The sequence below is a fragment of the Microtus pennsylvanicus genome, chromosome 1, assembly GCF_037038515.1.
Source record: "Microtus pennsylvanicus isolate mMicPen1 chromosome 1, mMicPen1.hap1, whole genome shotgun sequence".
Taxonomy (NCBI): domain Eukaryota; kingdom Metazoa; phylum Chordata; class Mammalia; order Rodentia; family Cricetidae; genus Microtus; species Microtus pennsylvanicus.
In genome coordinates, this window is record NC_134579.1 from 107,955,821 (window position 1) to 107,980,245 (window position 24,425).

General features: G+C 44.6%; 1 protein-coding gene across 9 annotated transcripts in view; it reads right to left on the minus strand.

Moving 5' to 3' along the window:
• Positions 1–24,425, minus strand: part of Sfswap (splicing factor SWAP) — a 75,668-nt gene that overhangs the window by 28,065 nt on the left and 23,178 nt on the right. For 6 of the 9 annotated variants that reach the window (XM_075978002.1, XM_075977991.1, XM_075977993.1 and 3 more), the window contains exons 8-11: positions 4,088–4,328; positions 2,482–2,610; positions 1,807–1,900; positions 692–857 (exon numbers count right to left, since the gene is read on the minus strand). In XM_075978002.1, coding sequence (XP_075834117.1) covers positions 692–857; positions 1,807–1,900; positions 2,482–2,610; positions 4,088–4,328 — 630 coding nt within the window. The remainder of the gene's footprint in view (positions 1–691; positions 858–1,806; positions 1,901–2,481; positions 2,611–4,087; positions 4,329–24,425) is intronic. The other 3 variants (XM_075977996.1, XM_075977988.1, XM_075977987.1) reach the window with 1 other exon arrangement.

The window sequence follows — 24,425 nt, forward strand, 5'->3', positions numbered from 1 at the left end:
GTAAACCTCTCCAGACTGAATCACTACAGCCACCTGTCACCACACCAAACCAAGAACCTCACTTATCTCTGAACACTCAACACAACCTTTTCTGCAGTCTCTTTTCCAGTAAGAGGAAGTTAACAGCTTCTTCACAGAGCTCTGCTAAGCAGTCTGAAGCAGTCTTTCTTCTCTCTTCTCTATTGCACCAGCCACTTACATACATCTGTCCTGCTAGACCACATCATCTCATAAGGGACAAGGCAAGGAGACCAAATGTGAGTGAGCGCAGCACTGACTGACTGACAAGGGTACTCAAGGGAGCTACTTGGACAAAGGAAACAAACCTCATCACAATAGTTTGCACCAAGCTGGGACCTAGTGGAGAGCATTTGCTCAGGTGAGCAGTGGTGCAGACCCCAGAACCACAAATAACCGAACAGTTTCAAAGGTCTGGGTGAGGATGAAATACTATTTGAATATTTATAAACATGTCCACTAAATGGCTCGGAATAGGCTAAAAACTGCTGGATACTTGAACTAGCATGCATTTTCAGGGTTCCAAACATCATGTTTGGATAAGGATAAGGTGACCGTGCTTAAAAATAGTAGTTCAAGAAGCCAAGCCCAATGAGCCCTCATGGTTGAGGTACTTAGTTCTGTCCCTCAGGAGGGAAATCCATGAGGCCTAGGCTTCACCTGGACAGCGCACCTTTTACCAGCTTCCCGTCCACGGTGCTCTTGCTGGACCCAGCCTCCTTCTTCCCGCTGCCTCTTCCCCCAGTCTCTGCCATACCCTCAGCAGTGCCGTCCTCCCCGGCTTCACTCGACTCTTCAGCAGCAGTTTCTGTGGAAGCCTCTTCAGCCGTGGATGCTACCTGGAAAGAGAGACAGCACTGTGCACTGTTACATGACAATTACGCAGGTTTGTCAGTATATTCCACAGTATATGCCTATAATCTCAACAGCAGGAGGTAAAGGCAAGAAGGAGTTCAAGAGCATCCTGGCCAAAGAGAGTCTGAGGTTAGCCTGTGCTTCATGAGTCACTCTAAAAAACACACTGAAACAATCTCCCAACCCGCCGAAAATAGCATTTCCACATTTCAAATTCTGACTAGTAGTTTTCTTGTGCTTTCGAGTGTGTGTGTGTGTGTGTGTTACTGGGGACTGGACCCAGGGCCTCTGGTATGCTAGACAAGTAGTGAGTGCTCTGCCACTGTGCTCCATCCCCAGGCCAGCCTGTATGTTTATAAAACAACAGTCTAAAGTGGTGAAGAAGTACCTTTTCCTTGGAGTCTGGTTACTGACGATACCTTCAGAATAGAATCCCCCACTGACTACAGAGGAGTGAGCAGCTTCAGTTTCAGCAATCATTTCTGGCAGAATAAGCTCAAGAGTGTAAGGAACTACGCAAGGGACTGTGAACTTGGCAGCTAGGCTCCAGCTCTGCCCCTGGAAGGCAGTGAACAGCTCAGCACATGCACCATGAGGTGCGTGCATTACATGTAGTCAAAGTAAACTGGGCACAGTGGCACATCTGCAACCCCAGCACTTGGGAGGCAGAGGCAGGGCTACATGAGGCTATGTTTCAACTTCCCTCCCCAATATTGTTAAAAGTAGCCTCTGATGCTTGAAGCAAGTGTTTTCTGTTTGGAACATGCTAGAGAAGTGGTCACTAAGGCACGAGTGAGTGGGCGCTTCAACAGATCTAAGCTTCACCTCTGAAGGGAAAGGTTAGACATAATGTAGACTTGAGAATAAACAGGAAGTCAGTCCTGCACTTGTCGTCAGAGCTCATTTCATGCCTTCCCCACCTTCAGTGAATACCTGTGTGCTACTGCCTCCTTCCTTCTGCAGGAAGAATTGCTTCTTAAACTCATAGTAGGCGTTGTACTGGTGCCAGGGCTGAAGGAACTCAAATCTGTGAACAGAGAAGCATTCAGTATGACCCACACACAGGCTTCAGTGTTTCCCACATGGTTTGCACTGTCAAGGACATCTCATAGACACTGGTCATCCCAACAACTTCATAGATTCCACATGGATCGGTCTTGCTCTATCCAGTAACATGTGAATCGGGCAGAGGGCTACCTGTTCTCCAGGATCATATCACAGGTGAAAATGCAGTCCATGTTTTATGGACACAGCCACAGGTAGGGGAGAAGGACCCTTGGAAAGTGTGAATTCCAGTCTTTCAAGCACCTACATTTTTACTGCACAATAAAAACAACAGCAAAACCCCTCTTCAACTGTAACTAATTTAACAAGATGTACAAAAATGTCTATCTAAAGATACTCCAGGGAGGATGAAAGAACAAAGGAATAGTGACAGGATTTCAAGATCGCTAAACGAAAATCCCAAATCTCATAAACCTGACATGCTTAAAATTTTTTGAGTGTTTTTGCAATGTGGGAGCTTGAGCTCAGAAATTTATGAATACCCGCCCGGCAAACACTGGCACTGAACCACACCCCAGTCCAACCCCCAGACCCTCACCTCACCTTTGATCATTCTTGGCTCGAACACTGGTCTCAAACTTAAGGCCGTTCCTAGCGACGTACTCTGCCAGCTTGTCGATCACAGGCTGGATGTCAGGGGGCGGGGGTATGATGGCCACGGGAGCAAGCGCACTGTGGAGAAGAGCTGGTGAGCAACCCCGACCTCAGTGTGGCTTGAGCCTGGCAATGGCAGCTGGAGGGTCCTTTCGGGCTCAGACATGAAAGAAGACTCTAGGTCTAAAGCAGTGGTTCTCAATTTTCCTAATGCTGTGGTGGCAACCCCAACCATAAAATTGTTTCTGTTGCTACTTCATAATTGTAATTTTGCTACTGTTATGAATCATAGTGTAAATATCTGAGATGTGACCTCTGTAAAAACGTTTTTCGATCCCCAAAGGGTAGAGAACTGCTGGTCTAAAGTCAAGAAGCCTTCTAACTAACCTAACAAAGCCAGCTCCTGAGCACCACTGTCAGTGACAACGCAGAAAGCTACGTGTGGCACCCTGTAAGCCCAAGGCTAGAGAGTGGCTTACACAGCTAGACCCTATCTCCAAAACCAAACTAACAGTGGGAATTTACTAAAGAATGATGTCCAAAGTCCCATGGGTAGGTTCAGTCTTCCTCCCAATTAGTATTCCCTTTTAACTATGAGCTACTTCTTAGGAACAAAACAAGGAAAAGACATTAAAACAGCTGGCTAGCATGGCTCAACCTCCTTCACTCCATGTTTACTTCTCAGCAGTATGGCTCTAGGTGTTAGTCCCCAACTCCTCCCATATGCTAGGCTAGTGATCTGAGTGATACCCCTAGCCCACAGTTCACTTTCTAAGTCTTAGAGAGAGGGGCTTTAGTCAAGTTTTCCTGCCGCCTCTACTGGACTTGAGACACATACAGGGGCCCTCCATGGGGCGCTGAGCACTCCTGTCCTTCTGCCATCGCTGGGTTTTTACAGAGATGCCAACTATGTAACTGGTGATCTCAAGGAGTGGCCAACAGAGCCCTACCCTCACCAACTATATAAAACCCTACAAGATTGACAAGTTCAGTTCACCTCACTTGGACCCTGCCAAATACTGCCCTGCTGAGGTGTCAACACACTGAACAAGAGCAACCCAGATGTGGGATGCTGCCCAAGAGCCACATTTACACATGGCTAGATTTCACTGCTTAAGACCCACTTTCAGTGTTAAATAAGGTCTTGCTCTGCAGCTCATTATATAGCTGAAGATCACCTTCAATTCCTGACCTTTCTGCTTCTACCTCCACAGTGCTAGAATTACAGGGCTGGAATACCTGTAATGAACTATTTAGCTGGTTTTGAACTTTTTTTGGGGGGGTGGTGCAACAGGGACTCACTATGTTTCTCTGGCTGGCATAGACCTCACTGTATAAATCAGGATGGCCTTGAACTCAGAGACCACCTGACTTTGCCTGGCCATAGCCGTGAACCTTTGGTCCTTCTGCTTCAGCTTTCCAAAAGCTGCGAGTCCAAGTGTATGGTACTAATATATGAGTAACTACGCTAATTCTGGAGACACACGTATGCAATCCAGAGCAAGAAAACTGGTGTGCTGCAGCAGTCACCACGCCGGGCAGATGGCACAAGTACCTTGTGGTGGTGGTTGTGGAGGTAACCCCACTGCTTGTTTCAGCTGTGGTTGGGGGTGGTGGAGGTGTGGTCCCAGGAGGTGGTGGTACAGTGGTAGTCACACCAGGTGAGTTGGACACGGTCACTCCAGCTGGAAGAGTGCTGTAGTAAGTAGTCACATCGATCCCAGGTGGGGGTGGTGCCAGGCAGTAGGTGCCATCTGGCAACATGTAGTAGCTGTAGTACATGGCTGCCACAGTTGCTGTAAGAAACACGTTCTGTGAGTAAAAGGCCAACGACAGGTGTCACAGCTTGAATCTATAATGTCCCTCATAAGCTCATGTTTTTGACACTTGCTCCCTAGCTTACGGTCATTGAAGAAGTTGTGGAACCTTTAGGAGGTAGGCCTGATTGGCTAGCGGTCAGTTATTAGTAGCAGGTTTTTGACAACCATTTCTTGGTGCCTGGCTCTGGCTGACTCCCTGCTTCCTGCTCACCACAATGTGAACAGTCTCACCTTCAAGCTCCCACATTCCACAGTGAATCGAGACACTGTGAAACTTTGAGTTAAAACAAATTCCTCCTAGTTCACGTTGTTTCCATCAGATATTAGATCACAGCAATGTGACAATTACTACTATAACAGGATAGCAAATGACTAGGAAAGAGACTCTGGCCAAGTGCAGCATCGGTTCTGTCCACACCAGCCACACTGCTTCTGTATCTTTGATAGGTTCACACTCTGGAATGAGTGGACAGCAGGCAGGCACAAGAACACTCACTGCAGACCATGTGGATTTTCTCTTAACCAACCCATCTTCTTCCTCTGTGCAATAAGGGCAGGTGTGGAAGGCCTCTCTAAATGTGGAGTGAACCCTCCCCCTGCAGGAATAACTGATGGGTGGCCCTCTTTCCACAGGGCTGGCCAGGTAACTCCCTAACTCGCCCCTGCTTGGACACTGACTACGCTTTCTGGAATCTGTTTTCACTCTACTGCTCCTTTAGAAACTACTGTCTACACGTCCTGCATGGAGTCACTGTATTCAGCTCAGAAGTCCAATGCCTCTGCAGCTGCTTCTGGCCTTTCCTGTCAGGGGCGCCGAGGCAATAGGCAGGCCCTAACAATGGCACGAGAGCCAGGCTTCTCAACGGTCCTGAGCCTATTAGCTCATCCTGCACACTTGAGCCCCATGGGCTTTTGGGTCTTACCACCCCAAAATCACACAGGCCCTCACTCTGTTGCTTCTGTCTCTGGTACATATGTGAGATATCTCTGCTTGTCTTGAGGCCCCTCTTAGATTTAACCCACTGGCTCCTGTTTTTGGAAATCCTCCCACAGTTCAAGGCAGAGGTGAGAACAGATAACCTGTGGTAATTCCTTGCAATGCTAAGACTGTGGGCCTGCTACTGCTACTGTCCCAAGGGTGACATATCTCAAAAACAGTGACAAGTTCTTGGCAGCTCCTGATGCACTCAGCAAGTAGAGCTTAGCTGTGCTGTTCTCAAATAACCCAGTGCTGAAATAGCGCCAGTGACTATGGCTCACATTAGCCCATTCCTGCTGGCTCAGTCTCCCTGGCTACACACCCTGAAGCAGTGAAGTCTACAGCTCAAGCATCTTATAGCCTTGTCACCAGCTGACTCCAGGACACAGGTTCCCATGCAGCTATTTGTACCAACATCATACCATACCAAGTTAAAAACAAAAGCCACACACACAAAAATGCCCCACAAACATATACCCACAGACTTCCTGATTTTATAATATAAATTACAAATATACTAATTGACATTTTATAATCTTACTTTAAAGCCTTCTGGTAGCCTTTTTCAAAAAACGTTAATACTACTACCAATCAAGTATACGTTTGTATTATCTTTGCAAAAACTTTGCTTACATTTAAAACCACATAATGATTTAAGGTTTCATATTTTGCAAGATAAAAAGAGTATCAGACATAAGGCAAATAAAAATGTAAACTTACTTAATACTACTGGACTAACCATTCAAACACAACCTACAACATTATTCAAAAAGTCATACACAGAACACAGCGAGTTATGAGGTTAAATAAGATGTTACTACAAAAAAAAAAGGGGGTTGGAGAAACGGCTCAATGGATAAGAACATACACTGCTCTTGCAGAGGGTCCAAGTTCCGTTTTCAGCACTCACACTGGTCAGCTTATAACTATCTATACCTCCAGTTCCAGGAGATTCAACCCCTTCTTGTGGCCCTCACATGCACGGCACACATACATGCAGAGAAACTCACACACATGAAAGATCCCCCCAAACCAGAAACCAACAACAAAAACTTTAAAAGAAAAAAAAAGTGACACCTACAACCCGTGATCTGAGTAGTGGAGCCATGCAACACAGGTGCCTGGCACAGGGAGCTACCTGTGCTCTTCAATGCTAGGCTGCTCCCTCCAGAACCCCTCTCCAGAGGCCTCTGCTGTCCTCAGCACTTTATACTGAACTTTCCAAGGGTACTGCTTTTTCCCCCATCTTGACATGGGGTCTTGCTTTGTTCCCAGGCAGGCCTCTAGGTCTTTGAGTCAAGTGACCACCCTGCGTCAGCTTACTGAGGCAGCTCACCATGCCTGGCCAGAACTGGGTTTTTAACCGAGTGAAACTATGATGTGACATTATGCTAAATGTATTACATGAGAACTAGAAAAACACACTAGATGAACTGAGAAACTCCAGCAGTTGCCCAGGCCATCTAGACAGCAACACGAAAGGTGAGCTCATAACATGGAGACACACTCAGGAGCATGTCTCCAGCTCTGCACAAGCTTACATGAGCCATACTCCAAGGCAAGGCTGGTGGAGTCTGCCTAATAATCCTTTACTCTGTTCTTGAACTTGCTGTATTGTGGAGGACGGACTCAAGCCCCTCAGCATCCTGTCCTCACCTTCCCAGCGTGGACACACACTCAGCTGATACAGTGCTGGAGAGACCAAAGCTAGGGATTTCTGTGTGAGGCAGCCACTCTACCAACACAGCTACAGCCCAGTCCTACCTAACCATCTTCCAGAGCCCTTGCTGACAGTCTGAGCACAGGTGTGTGGAAGAAAATGCCACAGCTTTCCTGAGACCTTAAGGCATGCCTAGGACATCAAAGGAGAGATGTTAAAAAGTTCACAGGTCATCAGCTGAGTCCTTCTGAGATGCAGCAGTGACCCACCCTCTAGCTGTCCCTGGTGATGCACCCTGAGGTCAGGTACCAGACCACTCTGACTTTGTCCTGAGGCTACATACCATTTATGCAATGTCCTTCAACCTCCTTCCCACCTCTAGCTGGTTGGCAGGTAGTCCTCAGGCTTTTCTAAGGTCAAAGGCTTTGTATTTTAGCCCTCTGATGATTGCAGAATTCCCATCTCCAGCTCTGGGCTGCATCTGTCTGAGAACTGTCCACTCAGCACTCTGATCTGGTGGGTTCAGACATGTTCTAAACCAACTGTGTCCAGAACCGCCTTGGGCTTTCATCTAAACCCTTTTAGTCCGCAGTTCTGGTCGAGGGAATGCCATGCCTCCAGTCAGTTTTCTGGACCTCTTGGCAATACCTCTGCCCAGTATCTGTCTGGGAGGTACTCCCAACAGTCCTTCATCTCCTCTTCTGCGGCCTCTTGAGAACCACGCCACCTCATCCCTTAGGTTTCTCTAAGTCTTTGGTCAACCACTGGTTGACCTTCCTAAAATCCTTAGTTGGAATCAGGTGTAGGCCCACTGTGCTGTGGGAACATCTGCCACTGCAAACAGCACTGAGCCTGAACGGCTGTTTATTAGTACACACACGTTAACACTCATAAACGTTTAACTTGAAATCAGTCACAGTGAGAGAGTGACAGCAGAATTAATAATGAAATGGAGCTACTACAGTAATATATGTAATGGAAGTGAACAGGATTATTCTGCAAACACCCCACTGTGCTGTGCACATTCTTCTTGGGGTAATAAATGAATCAGTATCTATGTGACAGGTGAGGCATTAGGTGACACAGGCACAAGGATATAGCAGTGCCAGACTACTTTAAAAGTGTCATTTGAACATGAACTCCATGATACAACAGTTGATGATAATTCCTAAGTGACCAGCAGGAGGATAGCATATACAGTTGGCCAAAGGGACCATCAAATCTGGATGGGAAGGACTAAGATAATGTGAGATCTTATCATACAACTTATAACAGTGCACAACTTAAAACTTTTGAATTGCTTATTTCTGGAATTTTCCACTGAATATTCTCAGACTGTAGATCCCATGGAAAGCAAAACCGCAGATGCAGGGCCTGCTGTCTCCTCACTGTCGGCCATCTGTTTTGTTCTCTAGAATGCTGTGCCAAATGGAAGGACTCCGTCCAGGCATTCCTGAGATAGCACTGGCACAGTACACTGTTCAGTCAATGTACCAGTCGCACAGGAGACATCAGGGAGTCTTAGCCTAGGCCAAGGGATGGGAAGTGGTAGCACAGAACACCCCAAGATTGGAGGGAAAAAAAACACAGCTATACCGCAATTTGAGGTCCACCCACTATCTATCCAGAAAGAGCAAGAGTCTCAGACATCCAAGAATTAAAATAAGAAATATGACTCCCCGTGGAGTCTTTTGTGGCAAGTTACTGGAGGATGTGCCCCAACAAACAAAACAAGAACCCCAAAGAGACTGTATGGAGCTAATCTACTCAGGTGATGGAGAAGCCACAGGAAAGCCTAGGGCTATAAGCTGAGAACACAGTCTCAGCCTAGAGTGGCAGACTGGGAAACAGCTGCCAACAGCCAACATACAGGTGCACACTGGCTGATGGACCTACTGTCCTCAGCTTCAGAAGCAGTCACTGAGACTTGAGAGATGGCTCAGCGGTTTAGAGCACTGACTGCTCTTCTAGAGGACCCAGGTTCAATTCCCAGTACCTACATGGCCAACTGTCTGTGAGTCTAGTCCCAGGGGATCAGACACCCTTACACAGACATCTATACAGGAAAAACACCAATAAATAAAATTAAAAAAAAAATCTTGATTGGTGGGTCTCTAAGGGTATTTCCAGGAAAGATTAAATGAGGGGAGAGGACCCTCCCTTGACCAAACAGGAAGAGGTGGTCCAAAGGAAAAATCATTGCTGCTGCGTTTACTTCTTGCTAGTTAGTACATCCAACTCTCCTGGTACTGCTGCCATTATTTGACTCCTGCTTCTTTGGTCTTGCCACATAGGTGGAAGATAGTAAGTCCCCAGTAGTCTTCCAGGCTTTCAGTTGGGACTGCAAAGGCATCCAGCCGCTTGTAAACTGTGCACCTATTTGTTTCTCAGACTCTTCACTGGGCAGACAGCTATTATGAGACTACCCAGACTGATCTGTGCCAGGATAGCGAATCCTCTTTTGTAACATACACACTGTATTCTTTTGTCAAGAGTACCATGTTAATACAGACTGTGGTACCAGGAATGAGTCCAAAACAACAACAATCTCTGTAACAAGTCCAGGCTGCTCTGCTACTTGGGCTATATGATCCAGCAAACCTGATGATTCTTAAGGTGTCAGTGGTACCTAAGGATGGTGTTTGGAGCCTTTGGCAGGGCCCCAGAGGTGAATCACAGTGGAGGCCTTTGGGATTTTGGGGCAAGGCTTTGTTGTCATCTATAAACAAGGGTTTCTTTGAGAGACTGCTTTTGGCCTGCTACTGGGTCTTAGTGGAAATGACAATGTACTACCAAGTTATCACATCACTTGAACAGCTCATCATAGCCTGGGCATTACCTACCAAGTCATGAAGTTGGACATGCAAAGCAGCAATCCATCATCAATTGAAAGTGGTATTTATGTGAGTGAGCCCCAGCAGGTCTAAAGTCACATAAAGAAGTTGCCCAAATGCCGATGGTTCCTATTCTTGCAACAATGCCTTTTCTCCCCAAGTGTGACCTCATGAGGTATGCTCTGTGACTGGATGACCAAGGAGGACAAGAGTCCATGAAGAATACAGTAAAGGAAAATCTTTGTAGTAGGTACAACTTTGGTCAAAACAGTTGTATATTTTTAATTTTTATTCACTATTTCATTTTTTTAAAATTATTTCTCTCTGTATGCATCCATGCTACTGTTGTGCATTGAGGTCAGAGGACAACCTATGGGAGATAGTTCACTCCTCCCACTATGAGGGTCCTGGGGTTTGAACTCAGGTTATCAGGCTTGGTAGCAAGCACCTTTTACTCAATAAGCCATCTTGCTGGCCATATACACTTTATTTGGACAGATGTGCAATTATACAGTACCTGCTAGGCCATACCCAATGGTTTGGGTGAACAGCTGGGGACTTGGAAGGAACATAATTGGAAAATTGGTGAGAAAGACATTTGGGGAAGAGGAATATAGATAGATCTCTTCAAATTAAGTGAAGATACTTGTGTCCTATGTAAATGCTCATCAGATGGTGGTATCAGTAGAAATGAATGTCAACAAGCAAGTAGGATGGCCTGTTCTGTAGATAGACATCAACTCCTTTCCCTGACCATTCTTGCCATTACCCAATGGACCCATGAACAAAGTGGTCATAATAGCAAGGGTGGAGATTATGTATGGGATCAACAACATGGACTCCCATTTGCTAAGGCTGACCTAAATACATCTGATGCTGAGTGCCAAGGAACTCATTTCATACTCAAAGTGTGGCAGTAAGCTTGATAAAATGGTCGAATGACCTTTCCAAGACAAAGCTACAGGACCAATTAAGTGGCAGTAGCGTGAAGACTATTTATGCTCTGATTCAGTGTACAGAATATGGTAGTTTTTCCTGTAGCCAGGATTCATGAAGCAAGGGGTAGAAATGGGTCTGGTACCACTCACCAATACCACTAGTGGCTTTCTAGCAACATTTTAGCTTTCTGTTCTTGCAATCTTATGTTCTGCTAGCCTAGATGTCTTGGTTCCAGAGGAAGGAATGCTTCTGTTAGGAGACACAAGAAGGACTACAACGATTCAATTAAACTGGAAGCTAAGACTTTCCCCTGGCCACTGAGATTCCTGATGTCCTTTGAGACAACCGACTAAGAAAGGAGTTACAGTGTTATTAGAAATAATTGATCCAGACATCACAAAGAAACTGGACTGCAATGGTGGAACAGAAGAGGAGGGTCTTTCTTGGTGTGACCATGTTCTGAGTAAGTAAGAAACTGTAACAACTCAATCCAGGCAGGATGATAAATGAACTAAAACCTTCAGGAGCTGAGGCAGGAAGGACAAAAATTCTAATCCTTCCTGTATCATGAAGGACGTTTCAGGTCACACCCACAGGTAAAAAACCTGGGCTTGATGAGTATATGAATAGGTAGCAGAAAAACATAAACCACTATGGCCAAGAGACCAATCACAAAAATGAGAAATGTAATTGCCAAGCACGCTTCTGTCTGACACTGTTAAAATGATCATAGATTTAATAAGCAGATATTTATGTTTTCTTTCTTTTCCTATTCTGTTACCATATAACATGAAGAAAATTAAGTGTTATATTATACTTAAGTTATACTTTGAAGATAGCATTCTTCCAGGGCCTTTTGTTATCTACTCCGGGGGAAAAACAAATATGTTTTTAGTTGTACATAGTACACTTATGTCACAGCAGGTTGAATCATGACTTAGTTATCATCGTCATTTGGAAATTAAGCGTGATATAAAAAGTGGGGGCAAGTTGACAAGGGTTGACTTATGATGCTTAATCTTGTCAACTTGATGGCAAGCAACTTGACAGAATCAAATGAGAAACATGCCTCTGGAGGCCTGTAAGTGCATTTGCAGGAAAGATGAACAAAGTGGACAGCATCTTCTAATGGGCAGACCAGATAGATAATGATGTCTGAGGCAAAACAGTGCTGCGTGCCTGTCCGTCTTCATTTCTTTCTCTCTTAAAAAGTTTTATTTATCTTTATATGGATGGGTATTTTGCCTATATGTTTGTCTGTGCACCAATGTGTGCCTGGTGCCCTCAGAGGCCAGAAGATGTTAGATATCCTGAGACTGGAATTACACGTGGCTTAAAACTAAACCTTGGTCTTCTGGAAGAGAAGTCAGTGCTTTTAACTGCTGAGTCATCTTTCCAGTACCCTGCCTTCATTTCTTACTGGTGAGTTCATCTAACTCTACTGTTGCTGCAACTGCCATCTTTTATTGATATCAGACTCCAGTGTCTTTGGCCTTCCAATATATACTGAAGAAAAGCAACTCTGGAATCTTCCATGTCTTCCAGTCACATGCATTCTGCAGTTAATTCTCATTCTCTGCAGCATGTGGAGAGCAACTTCTGGACTACCCAGCCACTACTTTGTAAGTCATTCTAATGAATCCTTTTTAGAATATACATTTACATACACACCTTCAACCAGTTCCATCCCTCCAGAGGGATAAGACAACCAAAAGAGAAACCACCAGGTTGGAGTATTAAACTCTGGACATGAGGAAGCTTGAGGAGCACACGTGAGTGAAATCAGATTATTGTCTGTCACAGAGGAAGATCTCAGAGCACCTAAAATCAGGATGTGGAGGAACGGAGGTACAGACACAGCAAGGGCAGGTAGAGCCTCACCCAATACCAGAGACCAATGCCACAAGTAATCCTGGAGCCCAGACTGGCACTGGGAGGGGGAGAGCAAACACTTCATAACAAGCGTGCACTTGACTTTCAAACTATAGATATATCCTACTTTAATTAAAACAAAAATTTAGCATATACTAATTATAATCAAAGAAATGAGGAACATCTTACCCTATTTATCACATTCTTGAGCTAACAGCAAAGAGGAAGCACATTATTGACACCCCCCCCCCCCAATACTGGTGACTAAACAGAGTCTTGTGTGTGCCAGGCAAGTACCCTACCACTAAGTCACATTTCCAGCCCTTCCTTCCTTCCTTCCTTCCTTCCTTCCTTCCTTCCTTCCTTCCTTCCTTCCTTCCTTCCTTCCTTCCTTCATGGTTTTTCAAGACAGGGTTTCTCTGTATAACAGCCCAGGCTGTCCTGGAACTAGTTCTTGTAGACCAGGCTGGCCTCAAACACACAAAGATCCACCTGCCTCTGCTTCCTGAGTGCTGGAACTGAAGGTGTGTGCCACCACCGAGCTTATTTATCTATTTTTGTGTGTGGTATGTATGTGATGCATGTATGTAAGACTATGGTTATCAGAAGTCAAAGCAGGACTGGGTGTCATCCTCAGTTGTTTCTGCTTTACTAAATCAGTTCATCATTTCGGCTAGGCTGGCAGGCCAGTGAACGCTTGGGATCTTCCTGTCTCTAGCCCAATGCTGTGATTACTGGCATGTGCAACCAAATCTGGCTTTTATGTGTGGACTGGGGCTTTAGACTTAGGTCCTCATGCTTCCAGACCAAGTGCTCTTAACTACTGAGTCACCCATCTCTCATTTTTTCCTTTATTATTTTGAAACAAGTTCTCAGTAAGTTGCCCAGGCTGGCCTGTAACTCACTCTGTAGCCCACGTGGGCCTTGATCTTACACCCTCTTTCCTTAGCCTCCTGAATAGCTGGTGTGAAGGCCTGGAACACTAAACACAGTAGCATGGTCCCTCTCAGTGACTTTTGCCCCCCACCCATTTGCTAAGTACTGATTTATGTTAGCCAGCTGGGCATTATAGACATGCAACTGACAGGGTGAGCCACCTCAACAACAGGACAGTTTTTAAGATGGAGCCATGGGATCAGGACCTTTGCTGAGATGGTGGTGAAGCTGTTGCTCCTATCAAGATGTGAAGAACTAAAGAAGTCATCTATTAAATGTGTGGAGCACTTGGCTGCTGACACAGCATCGATGAGGAACAGGCTGGCAAACACAGCTGTACTTGGGAATTTCTACCCAGGACAAATCAATTCACTCTGAAAGCAGACACAACTAAAGCGCTCCTTTGACTCAGCCCTGACTGCGCCTTGGTGACTGCCGACAGACAGAACAGCAGAATGGGCTGGGAAGGCTTTCTGATGCTGTTTAAGATAACTGGTGCGCTAGTCTACAGCTAACAGCTAATGACAAGAGCTCAGCAGCATCTGGAGTTCATCCTCCCAGATCCACAACCCTCTGGTATTCCTAGTTTTTTAGCAAGCAAGTACCACTAGCAATCTTGGCTTGATTGCTAATCCCTCCTGACTTGGCTCTCCCCTCCCATCTATTTTGCCCTCAGCCATTGGCTCCTATTGATTTCTGTTATACCTCCTCCATTATCCCAAACAAACTGATGAATTTTCTGCATAAAGCTAACAATAAAATATTTTATGCAGGTTCCAGAACAAAAAACCAATACCAAGTGTTTCCCCAAGAAGAATGGTATACTGAAAAGGCAGTTTCTTAACAAAACAGATTTTTTAATAAACTAAAATGTATAGGGCTCCATATAAAACCAGGGAAATGAAAATGCAATCTCATGCAAGCACATTCCTAAGCATAATCATGATGCAAAACTGCCTAAAATTGCAGTCTTCAGAACGCACTCCTGTAGAAGAGTGACAGACACATGGATACTTAGACAAGTTACCTTACTATTTAGGACCAAGAGTAGGGGTTAGCAAAGTTTTGTAGGGAGACAGATATTAGAGAGTTGAAATGATGGCTTAGTGGGGAAGGGTGTTTGCTGCCAATCCAGACTCCCAAGACCCACGTAGTAGAAGGAAAAACCTGATTCCTGCGAGTTGTCCTAGGACTTCCATTTTCCTGCCATGGCATACCCATACCACTATATACAGATACACAAAATCAATTAAAATGTAATAAAAAGATAGACACAGACTGTGTACCTGCAGGCAAAGCTGTAGACAAGATGTAGCTCCTTATACAATGTGAGGAAATGAGAACAAATAGCCATTTCCCTTTCTATACAGCGTCTGTCAGTAGCAGGGGTCGTTTGGGACCTTGTCGCCCTCCCACCTTAGTCTCCTGACTGCTGACAAGGGACTGCTACTTCTGGCAGCCCAGATGTACTATTGAGGAGACTGGCATTCTTTTTTTTTTAATTGAAAAAATTTCCGCCTCCTCCCCGCCTCCCATTTCCCTCCCCCTTCCCCCATTCCTTTCCCCCTCCCTCTCCAGTCCAAAGAGCAGTCAGGGTTCCCTGACCTGTGGGAAGTCCAAGGTCCTCCCCCCTCCATCCAGGTCTAGGAAGGTGAGCATCCAAACAGGCTAGGCTCCCACAAAGCCAGTTCATGAAGTTGGATCAAAACCCAGTGCCATAGTCCTTGGCTTCTCATCAGCCCTCACTGTCTACCATGTTCAGAGAGTCCGGTTTTATCCTATGCTTTTTCAATCCCAGTCCGGCTGGCCTTTGTGAGCTTCCAATAGGTTAGCCCCACTGTCTCACAATCTTATACAATAAAGGAACTTCTGGAGGCATTACCATCCCTGACTTCAAACTCTATTACAGAGCCACAGTATTGAAAACAGCTTGGTATTGGCATAAAAACAGAGAAGTTGACCAATGGAATAGAATAGAAGACCCAGATTTTAACCCTCAATCCTATGAACACATGATTTTCGATAAAGGAGCTAAAAGTATTCAATGGAAGAAAATTCAACAAATGGTGCTGGCATAACTGGATGTCAACCTGTAGAAGAATGAAAATAGATCCATATCTATCACCATGCACAAAACTCAAGTCCAAATGGATCAAAGACCTCAATATCAATCTGAACACACTGAACCTGATAGAAGAGAAAGTGGGAAGTACCCTACAACATATGGGCACAGGAGCTCACTTCCTACGTATAAACCCAGCAGCACAGAAATTAAGGGCAACATTGAATAAATGGGACCTCCTGAGACTGAGAAGCTTCTGTAAAGCAAAGGACACTGTCACAAGACAAAAAGGCAACCTACTGACTGGGAGGAGGCTGGCATTCTTCATGGATTACCCTCACCTAACGAACTCTGCACCACACATCCTGTGCAGACATGGGCTGATGGAGCTCACTCTGGCTCAGCTGATGACAACCCTGGACAAAGGCTGCAGTCTTGGCACTTTCTACAGAAACACTTGTCTGTCTCCCCAACACCACAGGTTTTATTTCAGAAAGCCAACTTAAAACAAACAAACAGACCAAAAACAAAAGAAAACAAAACAACCAGCAAACAAACAAAAACCTGGTTAAAATGCTTCTACATTTGGTATCTGAAAGTGTCAAAGTCTTTCTGAAAGCCGGGAAAGTCAAAGGAGTAGCACTCCTCTTAATCCCACAACCATGACTTTCTTGATTTTGAGAAAGGGTCTCACTCTGTAGACTAGGTTGGCCTTGAACTTGTGGTAATCCTCCTGTATCTGCCTCATAAGCATGGAGATTACAGGCACAGGCATGAACCACCATACCTAACTTTTGGTCTCACACTCTTTTCTGCCCTCTTGATGCAGTGGCTGCACAGACAGGATGGTGAGTGTGTTCCTGACACTCTTATGGATCTATTCCCTACCACTCTGCAATGCTGTGCTGAATTAGTCTATACCACTGTGACCAAAATCCCAAACATAAAGAATGTAAGGGAGGAATGAAGCTAACTTGGCTCATGGTTTCAGAGATTCTCAGTTCACATTATAGTAAAAACAGAGGTAAAGAACAAGACTACGGATAGAAGGCAGGGCAAACCCCACATTCTCCAAAGGCTCTATTGGTTTCTACTTTTCATCCCCTCCCAATAATGCTGTCATATTACCAGGACATCAAGGCAATGACTGACTCCTGGTTAGATCAGAGTCATCACGATCCATTCAACATGGAAACACCCACCGATATGTTCAACAGTTTAACACACCGTTTCCTGTGGTTTCTCAGGAAACACACTCTCAAACTAGCAAGCAGTATGCTTCATTCACCTCCTGTAATTAGTTTCTCAGCACAATCAAGATGACAACCTTTGGGCACATGAATCCCAACACCATAGTTACACTCACTCCTTTTTATCTGCAATGTAGTCAGTTCCATAAGGAGGTCACCACAAAGCATAACTTAGGCAAACCTGCAGGTGACTGACTGCCAGGGAAGACTTGCTCTAATGCAGTGGTTCTCAACCTGTGGGTTGTGACCACTTGGAGGGGGTGGAGGCCTAACGACCTTTTCACAGGGATCACATACCAGATATCCTGCAAATCAGATTTTTACATTATGATTCATAACAGTAGCAACATTGCAGTTATGAAGTAGCAACAAAATAATTTTATGGTTGGAAGTCACCATAACATGAGACACTGTATAATGGCTGCAGCATTAGAAAGGTTGAGAACTAGTCTAGAGCATTACAATCTGGCTCGCTGCCAGAAGCTGGCATTTCTCATGGATGTGTTTTTCTAGGACCAGTGTCAGGATGATTATTACCATAGTGATCTCAGTGTCAATGAGATTATCATCTTTTCCCTGACAACAGATGCCTGTTGCTGTCTGCATGCTGCAGCAGATATTGTAAGGGCCTCCGCAAGGCCCTGCCTCCTTCACACTGAGATGAACACTCAGGGGAGGTCAAAGTGACTTTAGCATGAATGTTGGCACCAACAAGTCACTGTCACTGCTGAATCCTTCTTTTTCAGATCAGGAAAGTCCACACATTCAGTGGATACTGAAAACCCTCAAGGTCTCCAGAGGCAAATGGGGAAAAACTGAACTGAGAACCCAAGTTTTTCTTTTCCATGCAGTTAGCTCAGTTCTCTGGAGTCCTTGCTTCATCCTCTGAACTCGGGCACCTGACTGTCAGGAATTCCCAGAAGATCCCTTCCTAGTCTAAAGCAGTCAGCACTTTCTAATACAAAATCTTCTATTACAGAGGAGAAAAACAAAGTCAAGCAATCTCAAAACTCCTTAAAATGCAGTGCCTACAGTTTTTAAATAGAAAAATGTCATTGTCCTTCTCATAACAGGCTCACCACACTGTCTCGAGGACATCCCATCACAGCAGAAGACTGCTGAGGTCTGTCAACAGGGCGCATGCACTATGATGTTTGAGAAAAGAAACACCATATGCCACACTAGTTTACCCACCCTGTTGAAACTTCCAGACAAGCTATAAAATGTCTCCATGGCTGGGGAGATGGCTCTGTTGTAAAGTGCTTTCGCAAGAAGCATGAGGACCTGTATTGAAGGCCCAGAACCTACAGGAAAGTGCAATATAGTGGTGAATATTAATAATCTCAGCGCTAGGGAAGTGGTGACAGGAGGATGGATCCCTGGGGCTCTCTGGTCAGGCTGTCTAGCCTAATTGGTGAGTTGCAGGCTAATCAGCAACTCCATCTTAAAGGACGTGGAGTGTATACATTTCTAAAATCCTCTGACAAATTTAAGAGCACACATGTACATAAACGCACACATGCATGCACACTCACAAACACATTATATTTTTTTAAAAGTGTCTTTAAGAAAAGACTTATTTTGATATCACCAAGTGGGAAATTGGAATGACATCTGCAGTGGTACATGAAGGTCACATCTGGGAAGAGCCACCAGATGCATCCACTGCATCCAGTATGTTTAAAAACTCCTTCTTTCCTTGGAGGGTTAGATTTTCCTCTAGAAAAGTCTCTCTAAACTAAGAATTCATGTGTGTGCATGAGCGAATGCACACATGTGAAGATCAGAGGTCAACAACAGGTTTCTCCCTCAGTTCACATCTCCCTCAACTGCCTTCTACCTTATCATTCCAGATTATTTATTCCCTAGGCAGGGAGTCCTGGACAGAAAGTCAACAACTGAGCAGGTCTCTGTTCTGGACTGTGGATGGGATGTGACTAGCTGCTTTAAGCTCCTGTCACTGTGCCTTCCTTGCTATAATGGACTGTGATCTGGAACAGTGAATTGAACAAATCCTCTCTCCCAAGTTGTTTTTCATCAGAACATTTTACCACAGCAACAGAAAACAAACTAGAACAAAAGGTAAGTGTACAGAGACCAGGACACTGTCAACCAAGCACGGGTCAGCATAGGCTTGCCATCTGCTTTTTGCACAGGCTCCAAGTGCAAAATTGCATATATATATTTAAACATTAAAGGGAAAAAATCAAGCAAAATAGTTGTTTTACAATAGAAAAAATGTGGTACTCAAATCCTGCTGGCTACACACAATTTTTGTTATTGTTTCCCTGATAGTGTTTTGTGTAGAACTTGTGATCCTCCTACCTCTACCTCTGGTTCATATAAAAATATTATTGTTGCCCAGTTATCTTGTTTATGGTTTATGGCCATCTTCATCTGACAATCACAGAGGTGGGCAGCTTGGTAGACACGCAGGACCTGGGAAGCTGGCAATGTTTACTCTTGATATCTAAGAAGTTCTGGCCCTTGCCCCACTGTAGAGCTTTAGAAAGCAGACTGAAACACTAACACAGAACCAACACAGTGTGAACAGACTGACCACAGAAGACAGAAATAATCACCCGACACCAAGGGGAGGCAGAGCCACAACCAGGGAACAGAACACTCACAGGAAAAAGTGTCCAACAAAAAGGAATGTATGCCTTCCACTGAAGGTGCACATGGGAAATGCGAACTGACTAAGCAATTGGCATTTAACCTAGTGGTATTCCCCTGGTGCTCAGGTGAACAGCACACAGCTAGCTAGTGAGCAGGGAAGCCTTTTCCTGAAAACAGGGCTGAGTCACTATCTATGCTGTAGACGAGTGTGGCTCAGTAGATGCTGTTGCTATGTATGTTAATAGGCAACAAACACTTTCAATCATAAAAGAATTTAAGAGAAAAGCTCCAGACCCAGCAGACAAAAACTAGTCAAGCCAGCATGTGCCATCCCACGGTTCTCTGTGGCGTTAAGGGTTACACTGGGCTCTGGCTCGCAAAACTCTGAGGAACAGAAACGGGTATCTGAGAACCTCACACCCAGACCAAGACATGATCTTCTTTTATATGAAAGTTAAAAGCTGGCTTTTTTTTTCTTTCTTTTTAAACTGAGTCTTGGTCTCTATATATGTCAGGGTGACTTCAAATGCAAGAGCTTCCTGCCTCTGCTTCCTGAGTGCTCCAAGTACATAAGCTACTGGGCACCAGCAACCAGGTACCAGTGGGTATTTGTTTTTCATTTATGCAAGGATGTGCAAAGTTCTAAAAAGTCCTTGCAATAGAGTAGCTATGAGACACAAAAACATCCAAGAGATCAATCAATGAAACCCAACTGGAGACACTGCAGGGGAAACACTCTAGTCAGCCACAGAACTAAGGCTAAACAAGCAGGAATTACAGTTATAGACAGAATAGCATTTATGTAATGCTCATAAAATCTCACAACATGAAGCTAATACTCCTAACAAAAACTAGGTATCAGGGATGAGTAAAGGGAACATGGACCCAGGTACATTAAGCTAGGTAAGTGCTTTACCATTGAGCTATAAAAGCCAGGGAAGAAAATGATTTCATGGGGACTCATTCCCTCCAAGACAAAAACACGTAACTTTCCTCCTTGTCCTTACTGGTGTCATGACTGAACCTGAGATTCTGTGCCTGCCATGCAACTGCTCCACCTCGGATCTCCAGATCTCTACTCTGAACTAGAAAGAGTTCTTTCAGGGTTGAACAGCTGTACCTACAGTTCTGCACTGAGTTTAAATTGCAGGGTCTGCGGCTAAGCTCAAGTAAAATCTCCTTCTCACCAGAGCCCACACTACTCAGATTCTGCTGCGCAGCCCCAGCTCATCCCTCTCCTCATTGGCACGGTAGTTGCTTGGGCTTGAGCCTCATCAAGGATGCTCACGAATGCCAAGAGGCACAGAGCTTTCCTTGCTTCTTCCTACCTCCCTTGACTAACAACTACACTCCTAAAAAAAGAAAATGCCACAGCTAGCAGCAAACCAACTGATTAAACACTGGGATAAGGACCAGTGAGATGGCCGAGTGGGTAGACAGGATTGCTGCCAAGTCTGACAAGTGAATTTGATCCCTGGGACCCACATGATGGGTGGACAGAACTGATTCCCACAAGTTGTCCTCTGACCTTCCTGTATGTGCTACATTGCACATGGGAGCACACACACAAATAAATTTAAGAAATATAATAACACAATTTAAACCAGGATAAGGCTAGAGAAATGGTTTAGCAGGTAGAACTGCTTGTGCACAGGACTGATAAACTGATTCCATAAAATTGTCCTCTGACTTCCACAAGAACACCGTGACACACACATCCTGTGTGCACACGGAGAATATTTAGTCACAAGGAATACTTTAATTTTAGTTATTTATAGAACATTATACAAAGTATTGTTGGTTCTGACAGTGGACAGTATTTCAGCATTAACGCCTCTTTCGTAATTTATTTATACTAGTCTATAAGGATTTATTGCTAAGTAGCAAAGTAATATAGAATAGAGCTTGAAAAATGGTTCACTAACAAGCTAGAAATAAAAGAAATTGTTAATTTTATACATCTAAATTTAAAGAGCTTCTAGAAAAAATTCACAAAATAAAAATCAGCTATTCTATTTCACAGGCTGCCCAAATCCAGGAACATTAGTGGAAAGTGAGTCACAAGGAGCCTGGGTGCATCCTGAGTTGTTGAGTAAACACCACAAGGAGAGCAGAGTCACTAGCTTTGCTAGCAGAGACCTACGGGGCTGAGTGTCTAGACAATAGCTGGCCGTGGGGGCAGTTTTGAAGTTGTACATCAATGTCACAGCTGTAAAAGACCCACTCTGGTCAGTAGTGGAACCCTAATCACCATATATACCTGAACACCTAAGGCTGGGGAATGCAGCTCACTGGTATACTGTTTTTCTAGCATGCATGAAGTCCTAGGTTTGTCCCCATCACCACCTAAAACCAGGTATGATGGTGCATGCCTGCAATTTTAGCTGGTGATGGAAGCAGGCGAGTAGGAAGTTCAAGGTCATCTTTGGCTACAATAGTGAGTTAAGGCAAGCTTAGGTTACATGAGACCCTGCCTCAAAAAAACAAAACAAAGATCTGCATGTCTGTTGGCAAGGGGTCCATATCACTTTAAACAAGCAGCTTTTTTTAAAAAAAAAAAAAACATTTATTTATTTATTTATTTATTATGTATACAATATTCTGTCTGTGTGTATATCTGTAGGTCAGAAGAGGGCACCAGACCTCATTACAGATGGTTGTGAGCCACCATGTGGTTGCCGGGAATTGAACTCAAGACCTTTGGAAGAGCAGGCAATGCTCTTAACCACTGAGCCATTTCTCCAGCCCCAAACAAGCAGCTCTTGAAAGAGGCAGGCAAAGCAGCCACCACTCCACCTCAGTTTCTGTCCCCCAGTTCTCAATGGCACTACCGACGTCTTCCCCTCCAGCATGCTGGCCTTCTTTCACCCCTTCCTCAGAAGCTACACACTCTGTGGGCCCTGCAGTAATGCAGGAACTCTGCTAGCATCAAGCTCCAGTGCCCAGGGGGTGGACAGGGGAGCAAAACACCCATGTAGCTCTTGCTATGCTCTGGTAAACTACCTCAGCCTTTGGCTACGTCTAAAGCCTTACTTAAAATGGATATCCTTAGAGAGTAATGGGGATACACTGGCCCAAAGGATGTGTATTTTAGATTAATGCCATTCATACTGCCTGTTCACATACACAATCCCACTGATAAAACACTGTCTGTCAGCTTCCTCTTCTCTGCTTCAGTGATGTCTGCTTTTTCATTCATTTTCACTAAGACTATGAGTAAAATATTTCAGTGGCCCCACCCCAACTGCGCTGATACACAGTAGAAACTTCCTAGATAAGCCCTTGCTCAGTGGCTGGGGAGCAGCTGAGCTGAACCTTTAAAATGGAAGCACAGTCATTTTTCACCTCAGAGCTATTTGTACCAATTTCTGAACAGAACGACACTTATTTCTCATTTGGCTGTGAACATTATTGTACATTAAACATTTCCCCTATTTTCTCATTAGTTTCATAAAATAAAACAAAATAAAATACCCATTCATAGATGTAATCAAGTGTTGGCTACTGGCTATTCCTCCTTAGCTGGGAACCTCCCCCATCTGGCTCTCGAATACAGAAGTCAGCTGTTGGCCATCCACACACTCTAGCTGGCTCCGTTTTCCAGACACTACTCTTGATGCCGTCTCCTCTCCAAGGACTCCTGGCTGTGCCGGCCTTCAGGCTCTCTGTGCTTCCCTCTGCAGAGCCAGCTAGTACTGCTTCTCTGTGCTGAGACTGCAGGAGCTCCCTGAGCAGCAGTGGTTCCACCTGACCTCGGCAGCCCATGCCAGGACACACCAGGCGGGGTAGGATCCTCTTTGGAAAGTTGAGATTTTGCTTTTTACCAGTTTTTTTCTTAAACAGTTTCTTTTAAGTTAAACTTACTGTAATTATGTATTGTGTTAAATTTTATGCCAACACACAATTTGAATAAGAAGAGAATTACTGTTTCTGTGATTATAAAGTTGAATGCTTTGGAAAAACTGGATAAAAAGCCAAGTGCTTTCAAAAGCTATTATACAATTACAGGAGAGGAAGGAACTGTGGAGGCCTACAAAAAAAAAAAAAAAAACAAACCTACAATGTGGTACCATAGTACTTGGTACCTGCTTCTCAGGACAAAAACCCTAAAAGAGATGGAGAGGAGGGTGAGGAATGGGGAAACATACTTTGCTGGAGTCCAAGGAGCAGCTATGACCCAGATCTGAAATGATGGAGAAGAGCACATAGGAACTCTTATGGGAAAGAAAGAAAGAAAGAAAGAAAGAAAGGAAGGAAGGAAGGAAGGAAGGAAGGAAGGAAGGAAGGAAGGAAGGAAGGAAGGAAGGAAAGAAGGAAGGCAGGCAGGCAGGCAGGCAGGCAGGCAGGCAGGCAGGCAAAGAAAAGATAAGATTGGGCCAGTAAGACAAGGAAAATGCCGTTCAGCCTGCAAGCCTAGCAATCAAAGTCTGATCCCAGAACCCTTGTGAAGGTGGAAAGAGAGAACCAACAGTCATTCTCTCACTGTCACACTTGTGCTGTGGCATATGCAGTGTCCATGCACACACGTTGTTACACACACACACACACACACACACACACACACACACACACACGTAAAAAGATAAAGATCGGGGCTGGAGAGATGGCTCAGTGGTTAAGAGAATTGCCTGCTCTTCCAAAGGTCCTGAGTTCAATTCCCAGCAACCACATGGTGGCTCACAACCATCTGTAATGAGATCTGGTGCCCTCTTCTGGCCTGAAGGCATACACACAGACAGAATATTGTATACATAATAATAATAATAATAAAGATAAAGATCAATCCCGGCCCCTAGGGAAGGTCAGCCTGGTTATGGTGAGACCTTCTTCCGAGGACTGATTTCAGGCCCACAACTACCATCTTCAGACCTATTTTTACTACATACTTGTTTAAGGCATCAACTATTTCATGGGCCTCATAG